The sequence below is a fragment of the Haliotis cracherodii genome, unplaced genomic scaffold (assembly GCF_022045235.1).
Source record: "Haliotis cracherodii isolate W230 unplaced genomic scaffold, xgHalCrac1.p SCAF_4, whole genome shotgun sequence".
In the NCBI taxonomy this organism is placed as follows: domain Eukaryota; kingdom Metazoa; phylum Mollusca; class Gastropoda; order Lepetellida; family Haliotidae; genus Haliotis; species Haliotis cracherodii.
Window position 1 is genome coordinate 31319638 of NW_027266297.1, and position 22739 is coordinate 31342376.

At 44.7% G+C, this 22739-nt stretch overlaps 2 protein-coding genes across 7 annotated transcripts; one reads left to right on the top strand and one right to left on the bottom strand.

Moving 5' to 3' along the window:
• Positions 1-1660: 1660 nt before the first annotated feature.
• LOC139478698 (thiopurine S-methyltransferase-like) lies at positions 1661-14109 on the bottom strand. Its single transcript, XM_071261277.1, has 9 exons — positions 14045-14109; positions 13289-13428; positions 8877-8969; positions 8068-8197; positions 6671-6723; positions 4351-4425; positions 2844-2920; positions 2358-2402; positions 1661-1946 (listed from the first exon to the last, which is right to left on the bottom strand). Exons 2-9 carry the CDS (start codon positions 13411-13413, stop codon positions 1792-1794), a joined length of 753 nt encoding a protein of 250 aa, XP_071117378.1. The 5' UTR covers positions 13414-13428; positions 14045-14109; the 3' UTR covers positions 1661-1791.
• Positions 13643-21175, top strand: LOC139478699 (probable thiopurine S-methyltransferase). Of its 6 annotated transcripts, none has more exons than XM_071261281.1 (10): positions 13643-13898; positions 14525-14646; positions 15774-15907; positions 16159-16251; positions 17057-17186; positions 18059-18111; positions 18349-18423; positions 19089-19174; positions 19787-19831; positions 21001-21175. In XM_071261281.1, the coding sequence occupies exons 3-10, from the start codon at positions 15789-15791 to the stop codon at positions 21093-21095; spliced, it is 696 nt and encodes a 231-aa protein (XP_071117382.1). In that variant the 5' UTR covers positions 13643-13898; positions 14525-14646; positions 15774-15788; the 3' UTR covers positions 21096-21175. The 6 variants fall into 6 exon arrangements, with proteins under 6 accessions (XP_071117382.1, XP_071117379.1, XP_071117381.1 ...); XM_071261278.1 differs by having other exon boundaries at positions 14547-14646; XM_071261280.1 differs by lacking the exon at positions 13643-13898 and adding an exon at positions 13905-14125.
• Positions 21176-22739: the final 1564 nt, after the last annotated feature.

Here is a 22739-nt window from a genome sequence, read left to right on the forward strand (position 1 = left end):
TTTTCGCGTGTATATATTTGGTGAGCCTCGTCAGAATAGAGGTGAACATTGGAGTCGAACTTACAAGCTGATTCTAGTAGTAGTAGTTGTTGTCGCAGTTGTTGTAGTAGTAGCTACAGCAATAGTAGTAGGAGTGTGAGCACTAGTAGTAGTAGTTGTCGCAGTTGTAGTGGCAACAGCAGCAGTAGTAGTAGTGGTAGTAGTAATGGTAGAAAAAGAAGGATTAGTAGTAGTAGGAGTAGTAGTAGTAGTAGTAGCAACAGTAGCAGTAGTAGTAGGATTAGTAGTAGTAGTAGTAGCAGCAGCAGCAGTAGTAGAAGTAGTAGTAGTAGAAGTAGTAGAAAGGGAAGAAGGAGTAGAAGAAGAAATAGTAGTAGCAGTAGTAGTAGTAGTAGTAGCAGCAGCAGCAGCAGCAGTAGTAGAAGTAGTAGTAGTAGTAGAAAGGGAAGAAGGAGCAGAAGAAGAAATAGTAGTAGTAGTAGTAGTAGTACTAGTAGTAGTAGTGGAAGAAGGAGTAGAAGCAGAAGTAGTAGTAGCAGTAGTAGGAATAGTGGTGGTAGTAATGGTAGTAGTAGTAGCAGCAGTAGTAGTAGTAGTGGTAGTAGTAGAAGAAGAGTTAGTGAGTGTGAGTTAGTGAGTGAGTGAGTGAGTGAGTATGGTTTTACGCCGCTTTTAGCAATATTCCAGCAATATCACGGCGGGGGACACCAGAAATGGGCTTCACACATTGAACCCATGTCGGGGATCGAACCCGAGTCTTCTGCGCGACGAGCGAACGTAGAAGAAGGAGTAGAAGAAGACGTAGTTGTTGCAGTAGCAGCATTAGTAGTAGTAGTGGTGGTAGTAGTGGTAGTAGTAGTAGTAGTAGAAGAAGTAGTAGTAGTAGTAGTAGGATTATTATTAGTAGTAGTAGTAGAAGCATCAGCAGTGGTAGTAGTGGTGGTAGTAGTGGAAGAAGGAGTAGTAGTAGTAGTAGTAGTAGTAGTAGCAGTAGTAGTAGTAATAGTAGTAGCGGTAGAGGTATTAGTGGTAGTAGGATTAGTAGTAGTAGTAGAAGTAGCATCAGTAGTAGTAGTGGTAGTAGTAGTAGAAGTAGAAGTAGTTGTAGTAGTAGTAGTAGAAGTAGAAGAAGAAGAAAAAGAAGTATCAGTAGTTTGCTTTCTCAACTAATCCTTGGGCTCAAAATAGTAAAGGGGGAAGATCTTGATCAACTGCACTTCTTAAACCATACCTCGAGTATTCACGGGCAGAACGCTCCAGCAAAAAATAGGAAACTTGAACAGTCTGGAGATACAACCTTAAAGATCAGACACTGAGTTCACCATGACCAGCGGATCCTGATATTACAGAGGTGAAGGTGCGCTCTCCCGGCAGACCCTCTGTTTACTAGACCAGGAGACCAGGTCCTGATATCTTAACATGCTGTGGAACCCTCGATTACTTGATCAACCTTGTGTACCTTGTGTAAGAAAACCTACACCAGTCTACGGGGAGGGGATAAGTGAGTGAGTGAGTTGTGTGTGTTTTGTCATTGTCCCGGAAGTGGTGAAGTAATGTGGTGATATCAGAACAAGCTACTGTAAAATCACCGAAGGTCTTTCGCAAGTCTCTTCTTGGGGACAAAATCAACCAACATTTCTATTATCATATTTTATTACCATTTCTAATGAAGATTTTATCATTTATTATGGCCTTCCGCCCGGGCCAGATGCTGTATATGGTTGTAACGTTTGTGTTCTGTTCAAAGAATCAAGATGTATTTCATGGCGATGGTGGAGACTGCCATTGCAGTTAGTTCCTCTTCCGCAGACAGTAGGTCTGTAGACAAGACTTGACGTCATATTCGGTGAAGTCCTGAGGCATCGCGTTTTTCTGAGCGTCACCGCTGAAGGCCTCGCTGAAGTCGTACACATACTCATCCAGATACTCCACGTCGCAAATGTCGCCTGCGTTAAAACAATGTGCAGACTATCTCACAGATTATGATCGATGATACAGACAAATTCAAATTTTAAATTCGCTTTCGGCAAGTATGAGTAGAACGATATCACTGGCGGATCCAGAACAAACCCAAACCACCCATAGCCCCACCCCACCCCTCAGTAAATTTATTTGAGAGAGAATTTTTGGACCCCTCTCTTTAAGAAATACTGGCTCCGCCCTTGTGGACTACTTTGATGAAACCCTGTAGTCATGACAGGCAGCCCAGCCACAATCATGGCGACCTGGGATTCGAATCCACTATCATAAGTTTCTGGCACGCTTGAGGAACGCAACTCTGCACAGCGAATTGCGGCGCCTTCGACGACTGAGCATCATGCATTTTACATAACATAATCGTATGGTGAAGGGTTTACCGTATAAATCTTTCAGCTGCTCTTCATTGAAATGATAGGGAGCCCCTGCAATGAAGGAGATACTGCCACCGTGATCTGCACTTGGAAGACTCGACAGTTACATTTTACCTTTTCGATACAATATATTAATCTATTCAACAACATATATTTTTATCTTATCTATTGTTGTTAAATTTGGAATAAGCCAAAGGTGTTCTAAAACAGGCAGAATAACATACACTAAACAATGAGTGAGAAAGAAATCATTTTAATGTAAAACTGAAAGAATAAGAGAGCTATTACTACGTCAAACGTTATCAAACTATGCACGAGTCGTTACGGCTGTATGAAGAGTGACTGAGCAAGAAGATAAGGCTGTTAAAAGCCCATTCAGTTAAACTCTCATAATAATATCTAAATGCTAACGAATTAGAATATCTTGGCTATATAATAACTAACAATAGGTGTGTGACAGTCACAATTGCCAGATGTAACATCTAATAATACCTGAACCTCTTTCCTTGGGGAACTCCAGCATCGTGATACACCTGGGCTTCATCACTCCCCTGACAGCTTCCATGTACCTGGAATACAACCATCACAGAGGTGATTTGTCTATATATTCACACTGTCAGTTACTTGTGAGACGCTCCCCTGACAGTTGTCATGTACCTGGAATACAACCATCACAGAGGTGATTTGTCTCTATATTCACACTGTCAGTTACTTGTGAGACACTCCCCTGACAGTTGCCATGTACCTGGAATACAACCATCACAGAGGTGATTTGTCTCTATATTCACACTGTCAGTTACTTGTGAGACGCTCCCCTGACAGTTGTCATGTACCTGGAATACAAGCCATCATAGAGGTGATTTGTCTCTATATTAACACTGTCAGTTACTTGTGAGACACTCCCCTGACAGTTGTCATGTACCTGGAATACAAGCCATCATAGAGGTGATTTGTCTCTATATTCACACTGTCAGTTACTTGTGAGACACTCCCCTGACAGTTGTCATGTACCTGGAATACAACCATCACAGAAGTGATTTGTCTCTATATTCACACTGTCAGTTACTTGTGAGACACTCCCCTGACAGTTGTCATGTACCTGGAATACAACCATCACAGAGGTGATTTGTCTCTATATTCACACTGTCAGTTACTTGTGAGACACTCCCCTGACAGTTGTCATGTACCTGGAATACAACCATCACAGAGGTGATTTGTCTCTATATTCACACTGTCAGTTACTTGTGAGACACTCCCCTGACAGTTGTCATGTACCTGGAATACAACCATCACAGAGGTGATTTGTCTCTATATTCACACTGTCAGTTACTTGTGAGACACTCCCCTGACAGTTGTCATGTACCTGGAATACAACCATCACAGTGGTGATTTGTCTCTATATTCACACTGTCAGTTACTTGTGAGACACTCCCCTGACAGTTGTCGTGTACCTGGAATACAAGCCATCATAGAGGTGATTTGTCTCTATATTCACACTGTCAGTTACTTGTGAGACGCTCCCCTGGCAGCTTTCATGTACCTGGAATACAAGCCATCACAGAGGTGATTTGCATCTATATTCACACTGTCAGTTACCTTTTGCATTGTATAAGCCGTACTGTTCTTAATAACTGTGGCTTCAAGACACCACGTCCCACATGGGAGCTCAAACACCTAAGTACAACTGTAAATGATTTTAGAAATCATAAAAAATTGAATCGGGTCAAGCACCGAAATCACACGTCTATTCATTGACTGAACGACCCGTGAAGATCCGGGGTAGAATGGGTCTTCAGCATCCCATACTTGCCATAAAAGGCGACTATGCTTGTCGCGAGAGGCGACTAACGGGATCGGAAGGTCAGGCTCGCTGACTTGGTTGATGCATGTCATTGTATCCCAATTGTGTTGATCGATACCCACGACATCAATCACTGGATTGTCAGGTCAAGATTCGATTATTTAAAGACCGCCGTCATATAGCTGGAATATAACTTACTTATGTCTGTCCCTCTCATCTACAGCGCACATCGCCCCCGCGTCCCAGACGAAGTCAAACTTCCCCTCCAGATTCCTGGAACACAATAAACCCATCACAGTGTTATTTGTGGAGTGTTTGAGGGAAATACAGTAAGACAACCTCAGGGTTTTATTATTCACACGGTGTCTGTGATAAAAAAAACAATAAAACCACCTCAGTTTGTAATTTTAAAACTTCCCCTCAAGATTCCTTGAACAATAAAACCATCTTAGTGTGTTGTTATAGGTGGAAATTATGAGTGGAATACAGTAAAACATTCGCAGTGTTCTTACTGGTGGAGAATCTGAAAGAAACACAATATGACCATATCAGTGTTTTGTGTAGTCATGGAACGTCAGAGAGAAACATACTAAAACCATCTCAGTTTACTGTTATAAGTGGACTGTCTGGGAGAAATACACTAAAACCATTTCAGATTACTGTTATTAGTGGACTGTCTGGGAGAAACACACTAAAACCATTTCAGATTACTGTTATTAGTGGACTGGCTGGGAGAACCACACTTAAGCCATTTCAGTTTACTGTTATTAGTGGACTGGCTGGGAGAACCACACTAACACCATTTCAGATTACTGTTATTAGAGGACTGGCTGGGAGAACCACACTAAAGCCATTTCAGTTTACTGTTATTAGTGGACTGGCTGGGAGAACCACACTAACACCATTTCAGTTTACTGTTATTAGTGGACTGTCTGGGAGAAACACACTAAAACCATTTCAGATTACTGTTATTAGTGGACTGGCTGGGAGAACCACACTAACACCATTTCAGATTACTGTTATTAGAGGACTGGCTGGGAGAACCACACTAAAGCCATTTCAGATTACTGTTATTAGTGGACTGGCTGGGAGAACCACACTAACACCATTTCAGTTTACTGTTATTAGTGGACTGGCTGGGAGAACCACACTAACACCATTTCAGATTACTGTTATTAGAGGACTGGCTGGGAAAAACATACTAAAACCATCTCAGCTTACTGTTATTAGTGGACTGTCTGGGAGAAACACACTAAAACCATTTCAGATTACAGTTATTTTTGAACTGTCTGGGAGAAACACACTAAAGCCATTTCAGTTTACTGTTATTAGTAGACTGGCTGGGAGAAACACACTAAAGCCATTTCAGTTTACTGTTATTAGTGGACTGGCTGGGAAAAACATACTAACACCATCTCAGCTTACTGTTATTAGTGGACTGTCTGAGAGAAACACACAAAAACCATTTCAGTGTGTTGTTATTTGTAGAGTGTCTAACAGAAACACACTAAAACCATTTCACTTTATTGTTATTAGTGGAGTGTTTAAGAGAAACACACTAAAACCATTTCAGATTACTGTTATTAGTGGAGTGTCTGAGAGAAACACACTAAAACCATTTCAGATTACTGTTATTTGTGGAGTGTCTGAGAGAAACACGGTAAAATCATTTCAGTTTACTGTTCTTGGTGCAGTGTCTGAGAGAAACACACTAAAACCATTTCAGATTACTGTTATTTGTGGAGTGTCTAACAGAAACACACTAAAACCATTTCGCTTTATTGTTATTAGTGGAGTGTTTAAGAGAAACACACTAAAACCATTTCAGATTACTGTTATTTGTGGAGTGTCTGAGAGAAACACAGTAAAATTATCAAAATATGTCATTCGAGAACTGAGGGAGAGACAGAGAGTCCAAGTAAAACCCCTCAGTGAGTCATTCCTGGGTGCAGGGAGTGAAACACTAACATGGAAACTGTCAGCTCCGGATGGACTGAGCTCTGATGAAGCGAACATTAGGATATAAACATTCTTACACCGAATCCCTCAAATAATATGTGGTGATTGTTAATTTGAAAACCTATTATAGAATCTAAATAAAAACACTAAAAAATATGTCCCCCAAACCGAACGTTGCATCAAATAATGATGAAACGTGATTTGAAATTTTAAGTCTTTCGGCTTCGATATTTCCGAAGGGTATTTTTGTGTACCACAGAGTGATATTCACATGATTTATCTACACGAGTGAATGAGTGTGTGGGTATGACTTTACGCCGTATTTAGCAATATTCCAGCATATCACAGCGGGGGACACCAGAAATGGGCTTCACACATTGCACCCATGCCGAGAATCGAACCCGGATCTTCGGCGTGAAGAGCGAACGCTTTAACCACTAGGCTACCCGACCGCCTCTTATCTATACGATTGCATTACATGTCGTATAGTCATGCTCACCTTATTATTCAAACTCTAAGGACAGGTCTCAAATCACAATAACGATTGTCTGATACTTACTCATCAAAACGAAAGAAGTTCCCCACATAGAATTTGAAGTTGCCACTTGCATTCTGTGTAGAAATAGAACAAGACGGTGCAGGATACCAACTGAAGTCATGGCATAGATCTTCGCAACGATTTTCTGTATTCGGGTTGGATAACTGTATCTTAAGTTCTTTATTTTGCTATGGTTATAAAGTCGTGATTGTAATCAACTGAACTGAAGAGGTGCACAGAAAACCTTGCAAAAACGTTCAGGTTGGCTCGTCTTGATCTCAAATACAAGTATGTCCTTATAAGGACATGCAGATTTGTTCGTGTTGATCTCAAATCCAAGCAAGGCCTTACAAACGCGTGCAGGTTGGTTCGTGCTGACTTTAAATACAACCAAGGCCTTACAAACACATGCATGTTGGTATGTGCTGACCTCAAATACAAGCAAGGCCTTACAAACACGTGCAGGTTGGTTCGTGCTGACTTTAAATACAACCAAGGCCTTACAAACACATGCATGTTGGTATGTGCTGACCTCAAATACAAGCAAGGACTTACAAACACGTACAGGTTGGTTCGTGTTGACCTCAAATGATAGCAAGGCCTTACAAACACGTGCAGGTTGGTTCGTGTTGACCTCAAATACAAGCAAGGCCTTACAAACACATGCAGTTGGTTCGTGCTGATGTCAGCAAGGCCTTACAAACACATAAAGGTTGGTTCGTGTTGACCTTAAATACAACCAAGTCCTTACAAACACGTGCAGGTTGGTTCGTGTTGACCTTAAATACAACCAAGTCCTTATAAACACGTGCAGGTTGGTTCGTGTTGACCTTAAATACAACCAAGTCCTTACAAACACGTGCAGGTTGGTTCGTGTTGACCTCAAATACAACCAAGGCCTTACAAACATGTACACACGCAGTTGGTTCGTGCTGACCTCAGCAAGGTCTTACAAACACATGCAGGTTGGTTCGTGTTGGTTCGCTTTTACCTGCAATACAGGCATGACCATATCAACGCGTGCAAGTTAGAGCGTGTTGTTGATCTCAAATACAATCAATGCCTTGCAAACACGTTGTATCATGTTGACTTCAAATACAAGGTATCCTTGCAAACACGTTCGCGTTGGATGGTGTCAACCTCAAATACAAGTATAGCATTGCTTGTACGAGTACGTTGGATAGTATTGACCTCAAATATAAGCAAGGCCTTACACACACGTCAGGTTGGGTCACGCCGACCATAAATACAAGCAATGCCTTGTTTGGGAGCATGTGTGCAGTGAATGTTGCATACCTCGTTACATACCTCGGCGCATGTGTGTCATAGACAAAGGACTTTGTGTAGGTCATTGATGATATATAGACCCTCTGTGTGAACAAAGAGTATCATACCTGTCTCCTGACTGGTGTCATTACCTTGTAAAGTTTCCCGGCGATACTGGGGACGTCTTCAATTATAGGTTCCTGCTTGTACTGTTTGAAGATCCGCCGTGCGGCGCTCTCGGCCAGATCAGCGCCAACCACGGAGTGACCTTGCTCACAGAACCTAAACACAAAAACGGAAACGTCATCGATATCAGGAAGTCTATATAATTATTGCGGTTAGTGTAATTAGATAGTAAGCAATGAACATACTTAATAATACAAATTCAAAAGAAACGGGGGTCACGGGTGGCCCTGTCGTCTTAGGTGTCGCGATTCGCTGTGCAGATTTGCGTCCCTTGGGTACGCCTGAGACCTATGTTTGTGGGTCCGATTCGCCCCGATTATGTTTCAAGGGTTGTCAGCACATAATCCGTGCTCGTGGGTTTCACCAAAGTGGTTAACGTCTGAGACCTGTATCACTTTGGGCTTTCCCCTCAACATTAAGCTGACACGCCGTTATATAACTGGAATACTGTTAAAAGCGGCGTTAAACCCAACTCACTCACCCAAAAGAAACGCCTCTCCATCCTGAACTGGGATGTCGCAGAACTTGACCTACACAACGGTCTCTCGCCCCTACTGTCAAAGGCTGCCAATATTGTTTTTGACGGTCTCCGTGCCTCTGACAGGTTCCACGAAACAAGATGACAACCCCGATCTTTGATGTGGTTCAACATGAACCTGTAGATTGAATGGGGCTGAGCCTGCTGGCATAACGTAATTGCCAAAGGAATCCTATGAAGTCTATATTGATAGACGCGTGGGTGCATCTCATGTGCTGATTTGACAGACTCACTCACCAGATGAGGTCATAGGTCGTGGCACAGAGGGGGACGAGGATTTTCAGACCTTTTCGTCCCTCGGTAACTTTCTCAAAGTATTTCACCAGATTCCTGAAAGGACATTGTCAGAAACTTGAGTTTGCAAATATTGTTGTAAATAATCCCATACATACATTATATAATGACTCATGTCTTCAGTTGGTATGAACTGAGTAATAGCTCAAGGATATTGTAAGTGCAAAATAATCATATAATTGCATTTTAGCTTTTAAACAGGATTGAACAAATATTTTCAGAGAAGCAAACGCTCTGTGGTGAATCGCAGTCCATAATAAAGTTGCATGTACACACGTTCAGTCGTAGCAATGTATGGAAACTTTGCATTATTTCATAAACATGCGACTTGTAATCTTCGTATAAACGAAGAAAACAAAGAGTGAATATCATATTAATCGATTCATGAAACCCACACCAACCCACACCCAATGCAGGTGAAGCCAAGGTGCCCGACCTACTCTTCCCTATGTATACCTACTGGCCGGGACCACCTCCATAGTCTAGTGGTAGAGCGTCCGCCCGGGGAGCGGAAGGTCCGGGGTTCGATCCCCGACCGCGTTATACCATAAGACGTGAAAAGATGGTACTTGTTGTTACCCTGTCTGGCGCTCGACATTGAGGGGCTAAAACAAGGACTGGTCGGCTCGGAGTCAGTATACTGTGTCTGAGTGGGGTATTCATGTTAAACTGCGGCAGGTATCTCAGTGAGCTAGCACTATAAATCGGCATCAGTCCGGACTAGTACCAGCAGCCACACAAACACACACACTTCCAAGCATGTCGCTATATAAGTGCAATAATCTTGGACGCGACGTTAAACCCCATTTCACCTCACCTCACCTCACCTACTGGCCGGGCTCCGTGTAGGTGAAGTTCCCAGTGCCCGACCTACTCTACCCTATGTATACATACTGGCCGGGCTCCGTGTAGGTGAAGTTCCCAGTGCCCGACCTACTCTACCCTATGTATACATACTGGCCGGGCTCCGTGTAGGTGAAGTTCCCAGTGCCCGACCTCCTCTACCCTATGTATACCTACTGGCCGGGCCCCGTGTAGGTGAAGTTCCCAGTGCCCGACCTACTCTACCCTATGTATACATACTGGCCGGGCTCCGTGTAGGTGAAGTTCCCAGTGCCCGACCTACTCTACCCTATGTATACATACTGGCCGGGCTCCGTGTAGGTGAAGTTCCCAGTGCCCGACCTACTCTACCCTATGTATACCTACTGGCCGGGCTCCGTGTAGGTGAAGTTCCCAGTGCCCGACCTACTCTACCCTATGTATACCTACTGGCCGGGCTTCGTGTAGGTGAAGTTCCCAGTGCCCGACCTACTCTACCCTATGTATACCTACTGGCCGGGCTCCGTGTAGGTGAAGTTCCCAGTGCCCGACCTACTCTACCCTATGTATACCTACTGGCCGGGCTTCGTGTAGGTGAAGTTCCCAGTGCCCGACCTACTCTACCCTATGTATACATACTGGCCGGGCCCCGTGTAGGTGAAGTTCCCAGTGCCCGACCTACTCTACCCTATGTATACCTACTGGCCGGGCTCCGTGTAGGTGAAGTTCCCAGTGCCCGACCTACTCTACCCTATGTATACCTACTGGCCGGGCCCCGTGTAGGTGAAGTTCCCAGTGCCCGACCTACTCTACCCTATGTATACCTACTGGCCGGGCTTCGTGTAGGTGAAGTTCCCAGTGCCCGACCTACTCTACCCTATGTATACATACTGGCCGAGCTCCGTGTAGGTGAAGTTCCAGTGCCCGACCTACTCTACCCTATGTATACATACTGGCCGGGCTCCGTGTAGGTGAAGTTCCAGTGTCCGACCTACTCTACCCTATGTATACATACTGGCCGGGCCCCGTGTAGGTGAAGTTCCCAGTGCCCGACCTACTCTACCCTATGTATACATACTGGCCGAGCTCCGTGTAGGTGAAGTTCCCAGTGCCCGACCTCCTTTACCCTATGTATACCTACTGGCCGGGCCCCGTGTAGGTGAAGTTCCCAGTGCCCGACCTCCTCTACCCTATGTATACATACTGGCCGGGCTCCGTGTAGGTGAAGTTCCCAGTGCCCGACCTCCTCTACCCTATGTATACATACTGGCCGGGCTCCGTGTAGGTGAAGTCCCAGTGCCCGACCTCCTCTACCCTATGTATACCTACTGGCCGGGCCCCGTGTAGGTGAAGTTCCCAGTTCCCGACCTCCTCTACCCTATGTATACATACTGGCCGGGCTTCGTGTAGGTGAAGTTCCCAGTGCCCGACCTACTCTACCCTATGTATACCTACTGGCCGGGCTCCGTGTAGGTGAAGTTCCCAGTGCCCGACCTCCTCTACCCTATGTATACCTACTGGCCGGGCCCCGTGTAGGTGAAGTTCCCAGTGCCCGACCTCCTCTACCCTATGTATACCTACTGGCCGGGCTCCGTGTAGGTGAAGTCCCAGTGCCCGACCTCCTCTACCCTATGTATACCTACTGGCCGGGCTTCGTGTAGGTGAAGTTCCCAGTGCCCGACCTACTCTACCCTATGTATACCTACTGGCCGGGCTCCGTGTAGGTGAAGTTCCCAGTGCCCGACCTACTCTACCCTATGTATACCTACTGGCCGGGCCCCGTGTAGGTGAAGTTCCCAGTGCCCGACCTACTCTACCCTATGTATACATACTGGCCGGGCTTCGTGTAGGTGAAGTTCCCAGTGCCCGACCTCCTCTACCCTATGTATACCTACTGGCCGGGCTCCGTGTAGGTGAAGTTCCCAGTGCCCGACCTACTCTACCCTATGTATACCTACTGGCCGGGCTCCGTGTAGGTGAAGTTCCCAGTGCCCGACCTACTCTACCCTATGTATACATACTGGCCGGGCTTCGTGTAGGTGAAGTTCCCAGTGCCCGACCTCCTCTACCCTATGTATACCTACTGGCCGGGCTCCGTGTAGGTGAAGTTCCCAGTGCCCGACCTACTCTACCCTATGTATACATACTGGCCGGGCCCCGTGTAGGTGAAGTTCCCAGTGCCCGACCTACTCTACCCTATGTATACATACTGGCCGGGCCCCGTGTAGGTGAAGTTCCCAGTGCCCGACCTACTCTACCCTATGTATACATACTGGCCGGGCCCCGTGTAGGTGAAGTTCCCAGTGCCCGACCTACTCTACCCTATGTATACATACTGGCCGGGCCCCGTGTAGGTGAAGTTCCCAGTGCCCGACCTCCTCTACCCTATGTATACATACTGGCCGGGCCCCGTGTAGGTGAAGTTCCCAGTGCCCGACCTACTCTACCCTATGTATACATACTGGCCGGGCTCCGTGTAGGTGAAGTTCCCAGTGCCCGACCTACTCTACCCTATGTATACATACTGGCCGGGCCCCGTGTAGGTGAAGTTCCCAGTGCCCGACCTACTCTACCCTATGTATACATACTGGCCGGGCCCCGTGTAGGTGAAGTTCCCAGTGCCCGACCTCCTCTACCCTATGTATACATACTGGCCGGGCCCCGTGTAGGTGAAGTTCCCAGTGCCCGACCTACTCTACCCTATGTATACATACTGGCCGGGCTCCGTGTAGGTGAAGTTCCCAGTGCCCGACCTCCTCTACCCTATGTATACATACTGGCCGGGCCCCGTGTAGGTGAAGTTCCCAGTGCCCGACCTACTCTACCCTATGTATACATACTGGCCGGGCCCCGTGTAGGTGAAGTTCCCAGTGCCCGACCTCCTCTACCCTATGTATACATACTGGCCGGGCCCCGTGTAGGTGAAGTTCCCAGTGCCCGACCTACTCTACCCTATGTATACCTACTGGCCGGGCTCCGTGTAGGTGAAGTTCCCAGTGCCCGACCTACTCTACCCTATGTATACATACTGGCCGGGCCCCGTGTAGGTGAAGTTCCCAGTGCCCGACCTACTCTACCCTATGTATACCTACTGGCCGGGCTCCGTGTAGGTGAAGTTCCCAGTGCCCGACCTACTCTACCCTATGTATACCTACTGGCCGGGCTCCTTGTAGGTGAAGTTCCCAGTGCCCGACCTACTCTACCCTATGTATACCTACTGGCCGGGCTCTGTGTAGGTGAAGTTCCCAGTGCCCGACCTCCTCTACCCTATGTATACCTACTGGCCGGGCTCCGTGTAGGTGAAGTTCCCAGTGCCCGACCTACTCTACCCTATGTATACCTACTGGCCGGGCTCCGTGTAGGTGAAGTTCCCAGTGCCCGACCTACTCTACCCTATGTATACCTACTGGCCGGGCTCCGTGTAGGTGAAGTTCCCAGTGCCCGACCTACTCTACCCTATGTATACATACTGGCCGGGCTTCGTGTAGGTGAAGTTCCCAGTGCCCGACCTACTCTACCCTATGTATACATACTGGCCGGGCTTCGTGTAGGTAAAGTCCCAGAGGCCCTTGTCCCAGCCTTTCATCCAATCGTTGATCCTTCCCTCTGGAGTGCCAGACACGCCACGCTGCTCGGATGTGTGATCCTCTCCTGACATCGTTCAGATTTATTGCTGAAATAGACACATGGGTGACTTCGCCGATTTACGGGGGTGCGGATTGGGTTGGGGGATAGTTTTTTTGTAGGGAGGGGACGGTTTGACAGAGACAAAATAAAATGTTTTAAACAAAAGTCCGATGATTCACTGGGCAGACCATAAGAAAAACAAATTTATTTTTAGTTAAGTCCTTGACCCTCGTGACAATAAAATGAGCCGTTCCATTATTTGCAGGTTTAAGGAATATCATGCTACACTCGCATGTGCATGTACACGCAGGATCACATGTAACAGAATACTAGAGTGTGTTTACACTGACGGCTTATGTCAACAGAATGTGAACAGAATATACAGGCGACTCGTGAGCACTGCAGCAGTCGGTACATATAGGCGGGGACGGTACAGACATCGACGTCAATAACAGGCTCATATCACACACGGATATTCACGACTACTGCCGAGCGTTTCCGGGCTGGGCTGTCGAGGTACAGTATTCCGATTGTGTATGAGGAAGTGTACATGTATGTAGCGCTATGTTCGCCTGATCAGCTATCAGTGTGATCTTTCTTTGTATAACGTACAGTCCTAATTCTGCAGACATCACTAAAACGTCTCAAAGAGGTTTACTTACCTGTCAGCTCGTGCAACGACGCTGCCTGTGTGAACAACCCGTTGAGTGTTGACAAAGAGGGGTCGTATCAAAAGCATTAAGGTGAAATAATTTGTGGTTGGCTAGAATTTGTTACAATTTGATCTTTAAACATTTTGAGTGATACAGTTATTCATCCGGTTCATGATGTTCTAGCAGCATTATCTGGGCTCAGGGGATGTGTACTTCAAAATGTTCTGGCGTCATACTTTCGGGTCAGGGGCTGTGTGATTCAAGATATTTTGGCGCCATAATTTCGGGTCGGGGGTTGTGTGGTTTAAGACGTTTTGGCGCCATAATTTAGGATCGGGGTTTTGAAAAGACCCCTGGAGATAATTTTGAATACATTTTGGAGTAAATTTGAATCATATGGTTGCCTCCCTTACATTGATAAACACATTGAGCAATATGTCGTGTATTGAACGATTAGTTCCTCTTTTCTATGAACATTTCAATCGGCAGGTGCTTTTGGTTGTTTGAACAGCGTGCACTGGTCCATGAGAGGACTATAGGCTCACACTACAAGCAGCATAACGAGTACACTGTACGTGTCGAGGGAAGCTACGTGTGGAGGGAGTCTTAAGGTATTCGTGTCGTGTCGTGTCTCGCTTGATCAGAGCAGTGTGACCCAACAGGCGTTCGCTGCACATAAGGGTCAGACCATGTAGGACACTCTTCAGTGAGGGTATGGGACTGGGAGGTGGGGAGGGGGTACAGGGAGTGTCATAAATACCTTGAAGTTGATCTATGAGGGTCGTTGTCGGCACAGGTACTGTGGGCACAAATACGTTCAGGTGTTGCAGTGTTGACAGTATAGTCAAAATAGAAGGAGATGATTTTTAAGTTTGTTTGTGTGTTGTTTAACGCCGCATTCAGCAATATTCCTGCTACATGACTACGGTCTGTAAATAATCGAGTCTGGGCCAGACAATCCAGTGATTGACATCATAAGCAACGATCTTCGCCTTTGGGATACGATGACTTGCATCAATCAAGTCAGTGAGCCTGACCACACGATCCCGTAAGTCGCCTCTTACGACAAGCATGGATTGCTGAAGACCTATTCTAACCCGGATCTTCCCGGATGAGTAGGAGATGACGGTAAACACACTTGAGGCATATTGCACACACGACAGAGTTTACGTGACAGCCAAAGTGGACCCGTTTCGTGCATTGTGAAATGACAGTGTCGTGCATATACTGCCTGCTTGGACATATACATACATAAACGTACCTGGGTCACATGTCTGTTGCTCCTGTGTCGACAACGACCCAAAAGCTGAAGTTAACTGCAGTGATAAATATATTTGTTTTTCGAACGTTTTATCTCATGGAAAATATATTGTGGATTCTTTTCTATTTTACCTTACGGTGGCTTATATATATTTAGGAAATGATAATCCCCTGCAGACTTTTTCGTGACAATTTAATTTTGGAGCAAGTGGCCTGCATAGTCTATTGTTCGTGGATAGTATTTCCTAGATATATGAACACGTCCATGCTGGCTGCATTGTTGTAGTATCTTACCCCGGCGGTGTGGATCATGTTCCTTCAATATTAAATTATGGCAACAGGAAATGTTGTTTTAAATAGCAGCTAACTCTCACTGTTATTTGTATTTCAAAAGCAACAATTTAAACATGTTGTTAAAATGACTTAATTAGATCCAGAAAGAAAGTATCTAGTAAATATGTTTTTTGTTGCACTCTAGAGCTGAGCTACAGTCATGGCGGAGGGGGAGCCACAACCTTTCCACGTGGTCCCTGATGACCCGGATGAACGTCTCAAACAGGTTGTCGATTTCTGGAACGAGGGGGAGATGGACTACCCTGCTGAACTAAACCCGTGAGACATAGTCACGTTTCATCCCAAGTTTCAATTTTTTAAACTATATTTTAGTTTCATTCATTCAAGCATTTATATATATATATATATATATATATATATATATATATATATATATATATATATATATATATATATATATATATATATATATATTTACTTATTTAATACATTTATCAGCTTGTGTTTGTAAATGATGAAGTACTCATATAAATTGTTTAAGGAAAGTAATGGGAAAAGCAATTTTGCAGGACCCTTGAAAAGCATTTTGACCAGTTGACCGGCAGCAGGGGTAATCTCAAAGTACTCGTCACTTTATGTGGAAAAGCTGAGGACTTGAGATGGTGAGTATTGTGTACTAATATGTCATTGCTGGCTAGGTTGGCCATTCTATTTCTGACATTATCCAACCTACCCTGCTCCATGTAGTGTAGGACAGGCAGACATCCGTGCCAGCGTGCTCTGTAGCTCACCTACAGCTATAAAGGGGGCACGGGTGGCCCAGTCATCTAAGGCGCCGCGATTCGCTGTGCAGAGTTGCGACCCTTGGGCACGCCAGAAACCTATGATTGTGGGTTCGAATCCCGGTTCGCCCCGATTATGTTTCTAGGTTTGTCAGCACCATACCCGTGCTCGTGGGTTTCACCGAAATGGTAAACGCCTGAGAACTGCATCACTTCGGGCTTTCCTCCCACATTAAGCTGACACACCGTGATATAACTGGAATACTGTTAAACCCAACTCACTCGCTACAACTATAAAGTCAACATGGTCATCTGAGATGACTCTGTGACAATACGGCCTCTTTTGCAATCCTTAGTGAGTGAGTGAGTATGGTTTTTACGCCGCTTTTAGCAATATTCCAGCAATATCACGGCGGGGGACACCAGAAATGGGCTTCACACATTGTACCCATGTCGGGAATCGAACCCGGGTCTTCGGCGTGACGAGCGAAAGCTTTAACCACCAGCCTACCCGACCGCCCCTGCAATCCTTAGGTTAGGTTTGTTTTCTCGACACAAACAGTAAGGTGGTTGAATTTAACAAAATAAGTGTTTAATATCCATCTCGTAAACTGTTGGCGAGATGTCTTGATTATGTTCTGGACAGTCCAGTCACACAAACTGACCTTCACACAATGCATGTCAGGTTATCGGACAAAGGTCACTACGTGGTTGGGGTGGACATCGCAGAGAAAGCAGCCGCGGACTTCTTCTCTGAACAGAAGCTGGAGTACACAACAGAGGACGTCCCGGCCATCAAGGGGAAGGTGTTCACTGTAAGAGTTGCTGGCACTAGTTGAAGCTATTGTCATTGACAAGGTTCAAGATAATGATACTGAATACATCTTGTGACTGGAGACAAAACCAAGCGTTCTCATGTGGGTTGTTGACTACATGTTTGTACAGGTTACACACAACCAAATGTTTTCCCATAGACTTCTATGGTAACGTTATATTATTATTTTTTAAATAACTAAGCATTCAACAGCTATTACATGTACGTGTGTGCACAGTTTTGCCTTAGAGCAGTAATAAAAAAATAAAAAATGACTAGATTAGCCAGCTCCTTTTCCGAGTACAGGAAGCTAAACACACCACCCCCAGTTTCGCACCAAATGTCACCTATTTGAAAATAGCTGTGGTCACATTCAGCATAAGTCATAATGTTGAAAAAGACAGAACTAAATATAGAAAAACATGGTCAGTTTTAATAACTGGATGGATGTACATTTGAAAGACATAAAAATCTTACAGAATATTCTCCAATCACAGCCTGCAGATATCTCTCGATCTGCACAGAAGGCTCCCTACTGTCCAAACTGGTTCTGATTTGGTGTAGTAGAACCTCTAGGGATTCCGGGTCAGAATTGTCTCCGGGCCCCGAGCAACCTATGGCACTCGTTAGAGGCGACTTTATGGATTGGATGGTCAGACTTGGCTACGTGTCATCGTGCTCTCATCGTTGCTCATAATATCAATCACAGGATTGCTGATTATTTACAGGCCCCCGTCATATAGTTGGAATATTGCTGAGTGCGACGTTAAGCCACACACATGACAAATAAATATTGACTTATCTTGTGTTTGAATGATTGTGGAATATTCGTCGTATTGGTGTTGGCATTTTCTGAATATTCTTGTCATGCAGAGCAAGACTGGGCAGTTGAAGTATTACTGTGGAAACTTCTTCACTTTTTCTCAGTAAGTATTCTCCCCAGGGGGTTGAAAGTGCCATGTGCTCTAAATATGTTACTCTGTCGTTTAAGTCATAAAATGGCATAGCAGTGTTAGTATTAGTAGTAGTAGTAGTAGTAGTAGTAGTAGTAGTAGTAGTAGTAGTAGTAGTAGAAGTCGTAGTTTTGTATTCGTGAATTCACTCTGGATAATATTACTGTTATCGAAGTTATTGTCAATAACATCATCAATTTATCCAATCAGAGAACTCGAAGGCCAGTTTGACGTCATCTGGGATGCCGCGGGATTTGTCTCCCTTGACAAACGTGACTGGGACAAGTAAGTCCATCCGATTCAATATACCACCTAAACAATGTTTGAATCCCAATACTGATGTTCCCTGACGTGGAACTGCTAAACACAGGGTAAATCCTAGACTTGAAGTAGTCCCTGTTTACAATATGAATGTATAATCATACTATATTATTCTCTATTTTATAACAATTTGGGACAATATTTAATTTGTTTGCATTTTGTCTGTAAGGGTGTTTATTTGTTTCTTTCTTTTACTCCCGTTAAGGGGCGGTCGGGTAGCCTAGTGGTTAAAGCGTTCGCTCCTCACGCCGAAGACCCGGGTTCGATTCCCGACATGGGTACAATGTGTGAAGCCCATTTCTGGTGTCCCCCGCCGTGATATTGCTGGAATATTGCTGAAAGCGACGTAAAACCGTACTCACTGACTCACTGAATCACTTCCGTTAAGCATTCATCGTCCGCACTGGACTACGGGCCAACACTTTTCTGCTACAATCTGCAGTAATACGAGTCTGAGATGAACAGAATGATTAGGTCAAAGGTCACGACATGCACACAGTACTCACTGAATGTCTTTCTGAAATCATACTTGAACTGCCGTCTAATCACACATTGTATCAATTGTATTTAAACAAATTCCTGGAAAAAAGAATTTAACAAAGTTTTCTTTCACTTCACTTTTTTTCCAGATATCTGGCTGTATGGCGAACATTGCTATCCCCAACGTGTGTTTTCTTCTTTGAGACAATGGACTACGACAGAAGGAAATTCAAAGGTAAGACATTTACCTCGCTATAGTCTCCAGAGACTAGAGTGATTTTCATAATGACCAGAAAACTGGATAATCAGAAAATTTACATTGTCGTGAAATCTATCAGTGAGTGAGTGAGTTTGGTTTAACGCCGCTTTTAACAGTTTTCCAGTTATATCACGGCGTGTCAGCTTAATGTGGGAAAGTCCCAGGTGATGCAGGTCTCAGACGTTTACCACTTTAGTGCTGACAAACCTAGAAACATAATCGGGGCGAACCGGGATTCGAACCCACAATCATAGGTTTCTGGCGTGCCAAAGGGACGTAACTCTGCACGTGAAATCTCTCAAAAACATATCATGAAAATACGACGGGTGTTTTTCTATTTGAGACAATGGATTACGACAAAAGGAAATTGAAAGGTTAGGCATTCGGCTCGCTAGAGCCTCCAGAGATAAGGGGGGATTTTCACAATGACCAGGAAATTGGATAACGATAAAGTTTTCATTGCCGCGTAATCTATCAAAACCTAATCATACAAATATTGTTTTACTGAAACAAAACATTTCTGACCTGACAAATTTGTGATGAAGTTAGTGTTGTTGGTATATAATAGTAACTTGTCTTGCGTTCCAGGGCCACCCTATTCCATGGAGCCGGATGAGATCAAGGGTGTCTTTGGTGAGTGCTTCACCGTGTGGGAAATACACATTTCTGTCAGTGTCTGTTTCCACTCACCAATATTACAGCTATATGACGGCGGTCTGTAAATAATCGAGTCTGGACCAGACAATCCAGTGATTGGCATCATGAGCATCGAGCCACGCAATTGGGATACGATGACAAGCATCAACCAAGTCAGCGAGCCTGACCACCCGATCCCGTTAGTCGCCTCTTACGACAAGCATAATTGCCTTTTACGACAAGCATGGGTTGGTGCAGACCTGTTCTAACCCGGATCTTCCCGGATGAGTAGGAGATTAGGGTTAACAACACACTTGAGGCACATTGCACACGCGACAGAGATTACGCGACAACCAAAGTAGACCCGTTTTTGTAGTCCGTCGATGTTTTCGTCAGTTCTAGAATCTCGTGAAAAACGTATGCACGTCGAAAAGTGTCGTCAATACGCTAATATATGCCTGTTGCGCGGTCATGTGACCGGCCTCTATCCCAATGGAGATAAATGAGAGATGGCTGAATTTTATGGTTTGAAACTTTCGGTTTAACACCGTCTGAGCATCGAATTCTCAATAAAACCCGAAAAATATAAAAACAATTTTATTCAATGTTTAATTCTCCTTGAGGGGCGGTCGGCTAGCTTAGTGGTTAAAGCGTTCGCTCGTCACGCCGGAAACCCGGGTTCGATTCCCGACATGGGTACAATGTGTGATGCCCATTTCTGGTATCCCCCGCCGTGATATTGCTGGAATATTGCTAAAAGCGGCGTAAAATCAAACTCACTCACTCACTCACTAATTCACCTTGACATTGTCAGTACCAGTAATATAGTCGAAATCGTACAGGCGAATCTGATTTCAGTGCAGATTTCTTAATCAATATTGAAATGGTTTCGTCACTTTTATAACAAAACAACATTGACACAACAAAGTTTAAAATTCAATTTTATTTTTAATAACCGATACAGCTTCGCATTTCATGAAGAATACGGACTCAATGCAAACTTATGTTCATAAGATCCTTTACTGAACTGACCTACCTTTAAGTTATTAGTTTTGGAGAAAGATGGCTTGTTGATCACAAATGTGATCTCTGAATCTCTGTATTTCCAGCTGTTTAAACGTTGGTGTTGAGTATATGTGAAATAAACTTTTGTTGTTCATTTTCAGGCTCTGAACTGCCAAATTTGCAGCTGGTTGAGACCCGGCCTAATGTGGAATGTGAAGGTTTCACCTTCAACTTTTACTCTCTTCGGAGACACTGACAATAATGCATCATTCAACAACTGTGAGTCATTGTCAGTTGTGTTGTTTAGGTATTCTAATAATAAAGGATACCCCTGAATTACCCGTGTCCTCTGGTCTTTGGTCAAATCTGCCGAAGGGGCAAAAGTAACTTTTGATTCACATACATGCAAGAGAGATGGCTTTAAAGAGAGACTCTGGTTACCAGTCAAGCATTGGTATTACTTCTGACGTCATAATCTGAGGAATCAGACTAAGAATAACTCGAATCCGACTTGCTGGTGTTTCCTTGTGGTCAGAGTCTTCCTTTGGCGTTGCTTTAACAGTAGTGAGTAAGTCACTCACTCACTCATAATATCAATATTAGCTTGATTATCAGAAAAACAACTTCGAACAGCCTGTCGGACAATACAGACAAGACTGATAATCATCATCGTCCCTCGATGTACGAGGCAATTAAAGACATGACTCATGAAGGTCATTAAGGTATGCCTCTATGTACAAGGTGGTGTAGATAATGCGCATAGACTTGTCATGACATGCCGGGGCGGTCGGGTAGCTTAGTGGTTAAACTGTTCGCTGGTCACGCCGAAGACCTGGGTTCGATTCCCGACATGGGTACAATGTGTGAAGCCCATTTCTGGTGTCCCCCGCCGTGATATTGCTGGAATATTGCTAAAAGCGGTGTTAAACCATACTCACTCACACACTCACTCATGACATGCCAGGCAATGTGGACACGAAGAAGGTTGTCAACACCTAGCTGCCTCTAAGACACAATATAGACAGGACTCAAGTAATTCTAAGACACAAATTCGTAGATTTGCCTAGGTACACCAGACAGTAAAGATAAGAAGACACATTTAAACAGCCCCACTGCCTGTATGACAGTGAGTGAGTATGGTTTTACGCCGCTTTTGGCAATATTCCAGCAATATCACGGCGGGGGACACCAGAAATGGGCTTCACACATTATACCCATGTCGGGACTCGAACCCGGGTCTTCGGCGTGACGATCGAACGCTTTAACCACTGGGCTAGCCGACCGCCCCGCCTGTATGACAACAATAGCCACACACATCAAGGAAAGTCACCTCCCAACAGACAGTATTAAGGGTACAGGGACGGGCTGACCCATCAGTCTTCCGGTCCGGCCCCCACATCCGCCACATGTGCTGACATAATACAGGTAACCAGGCGAAAAGGTGAGCGCATCCTGCCCCGCCGATGCCACCCGTGACAAACTGACACCACCTGGAGACGGTAGTCATCAAAGTTGATGTGTGTATTTAGAAGCATAAATAAACCTTACCTATTTGAACCGAAAGAAATACAGTCAATCCTTAATTGAATGAAATTACTGACAAAATCAGCTCGCGTATACGAATATAATGTGTAAGAACGACCCTCTGACAATAGGAAATGACAACCGTTGTCAGCTGAAGTTGTTAATCGCGATACTGTAGCTTGACCATGCACCCCAAAACAATAGCCATTTTGGATATGGAGCTGCGAGTTAAAATGAAGATTTCAAGTGGCTATTTCTGAATACAAATGTCACTAGTCTCCAGATGACACCCATAGTTCAAAGGTTCAAAGTGCCTGAATGGCGGCCTTCCTCCTGATTATCATCCATCCGTATCTGCTGAAGGGGCAACTGCAGC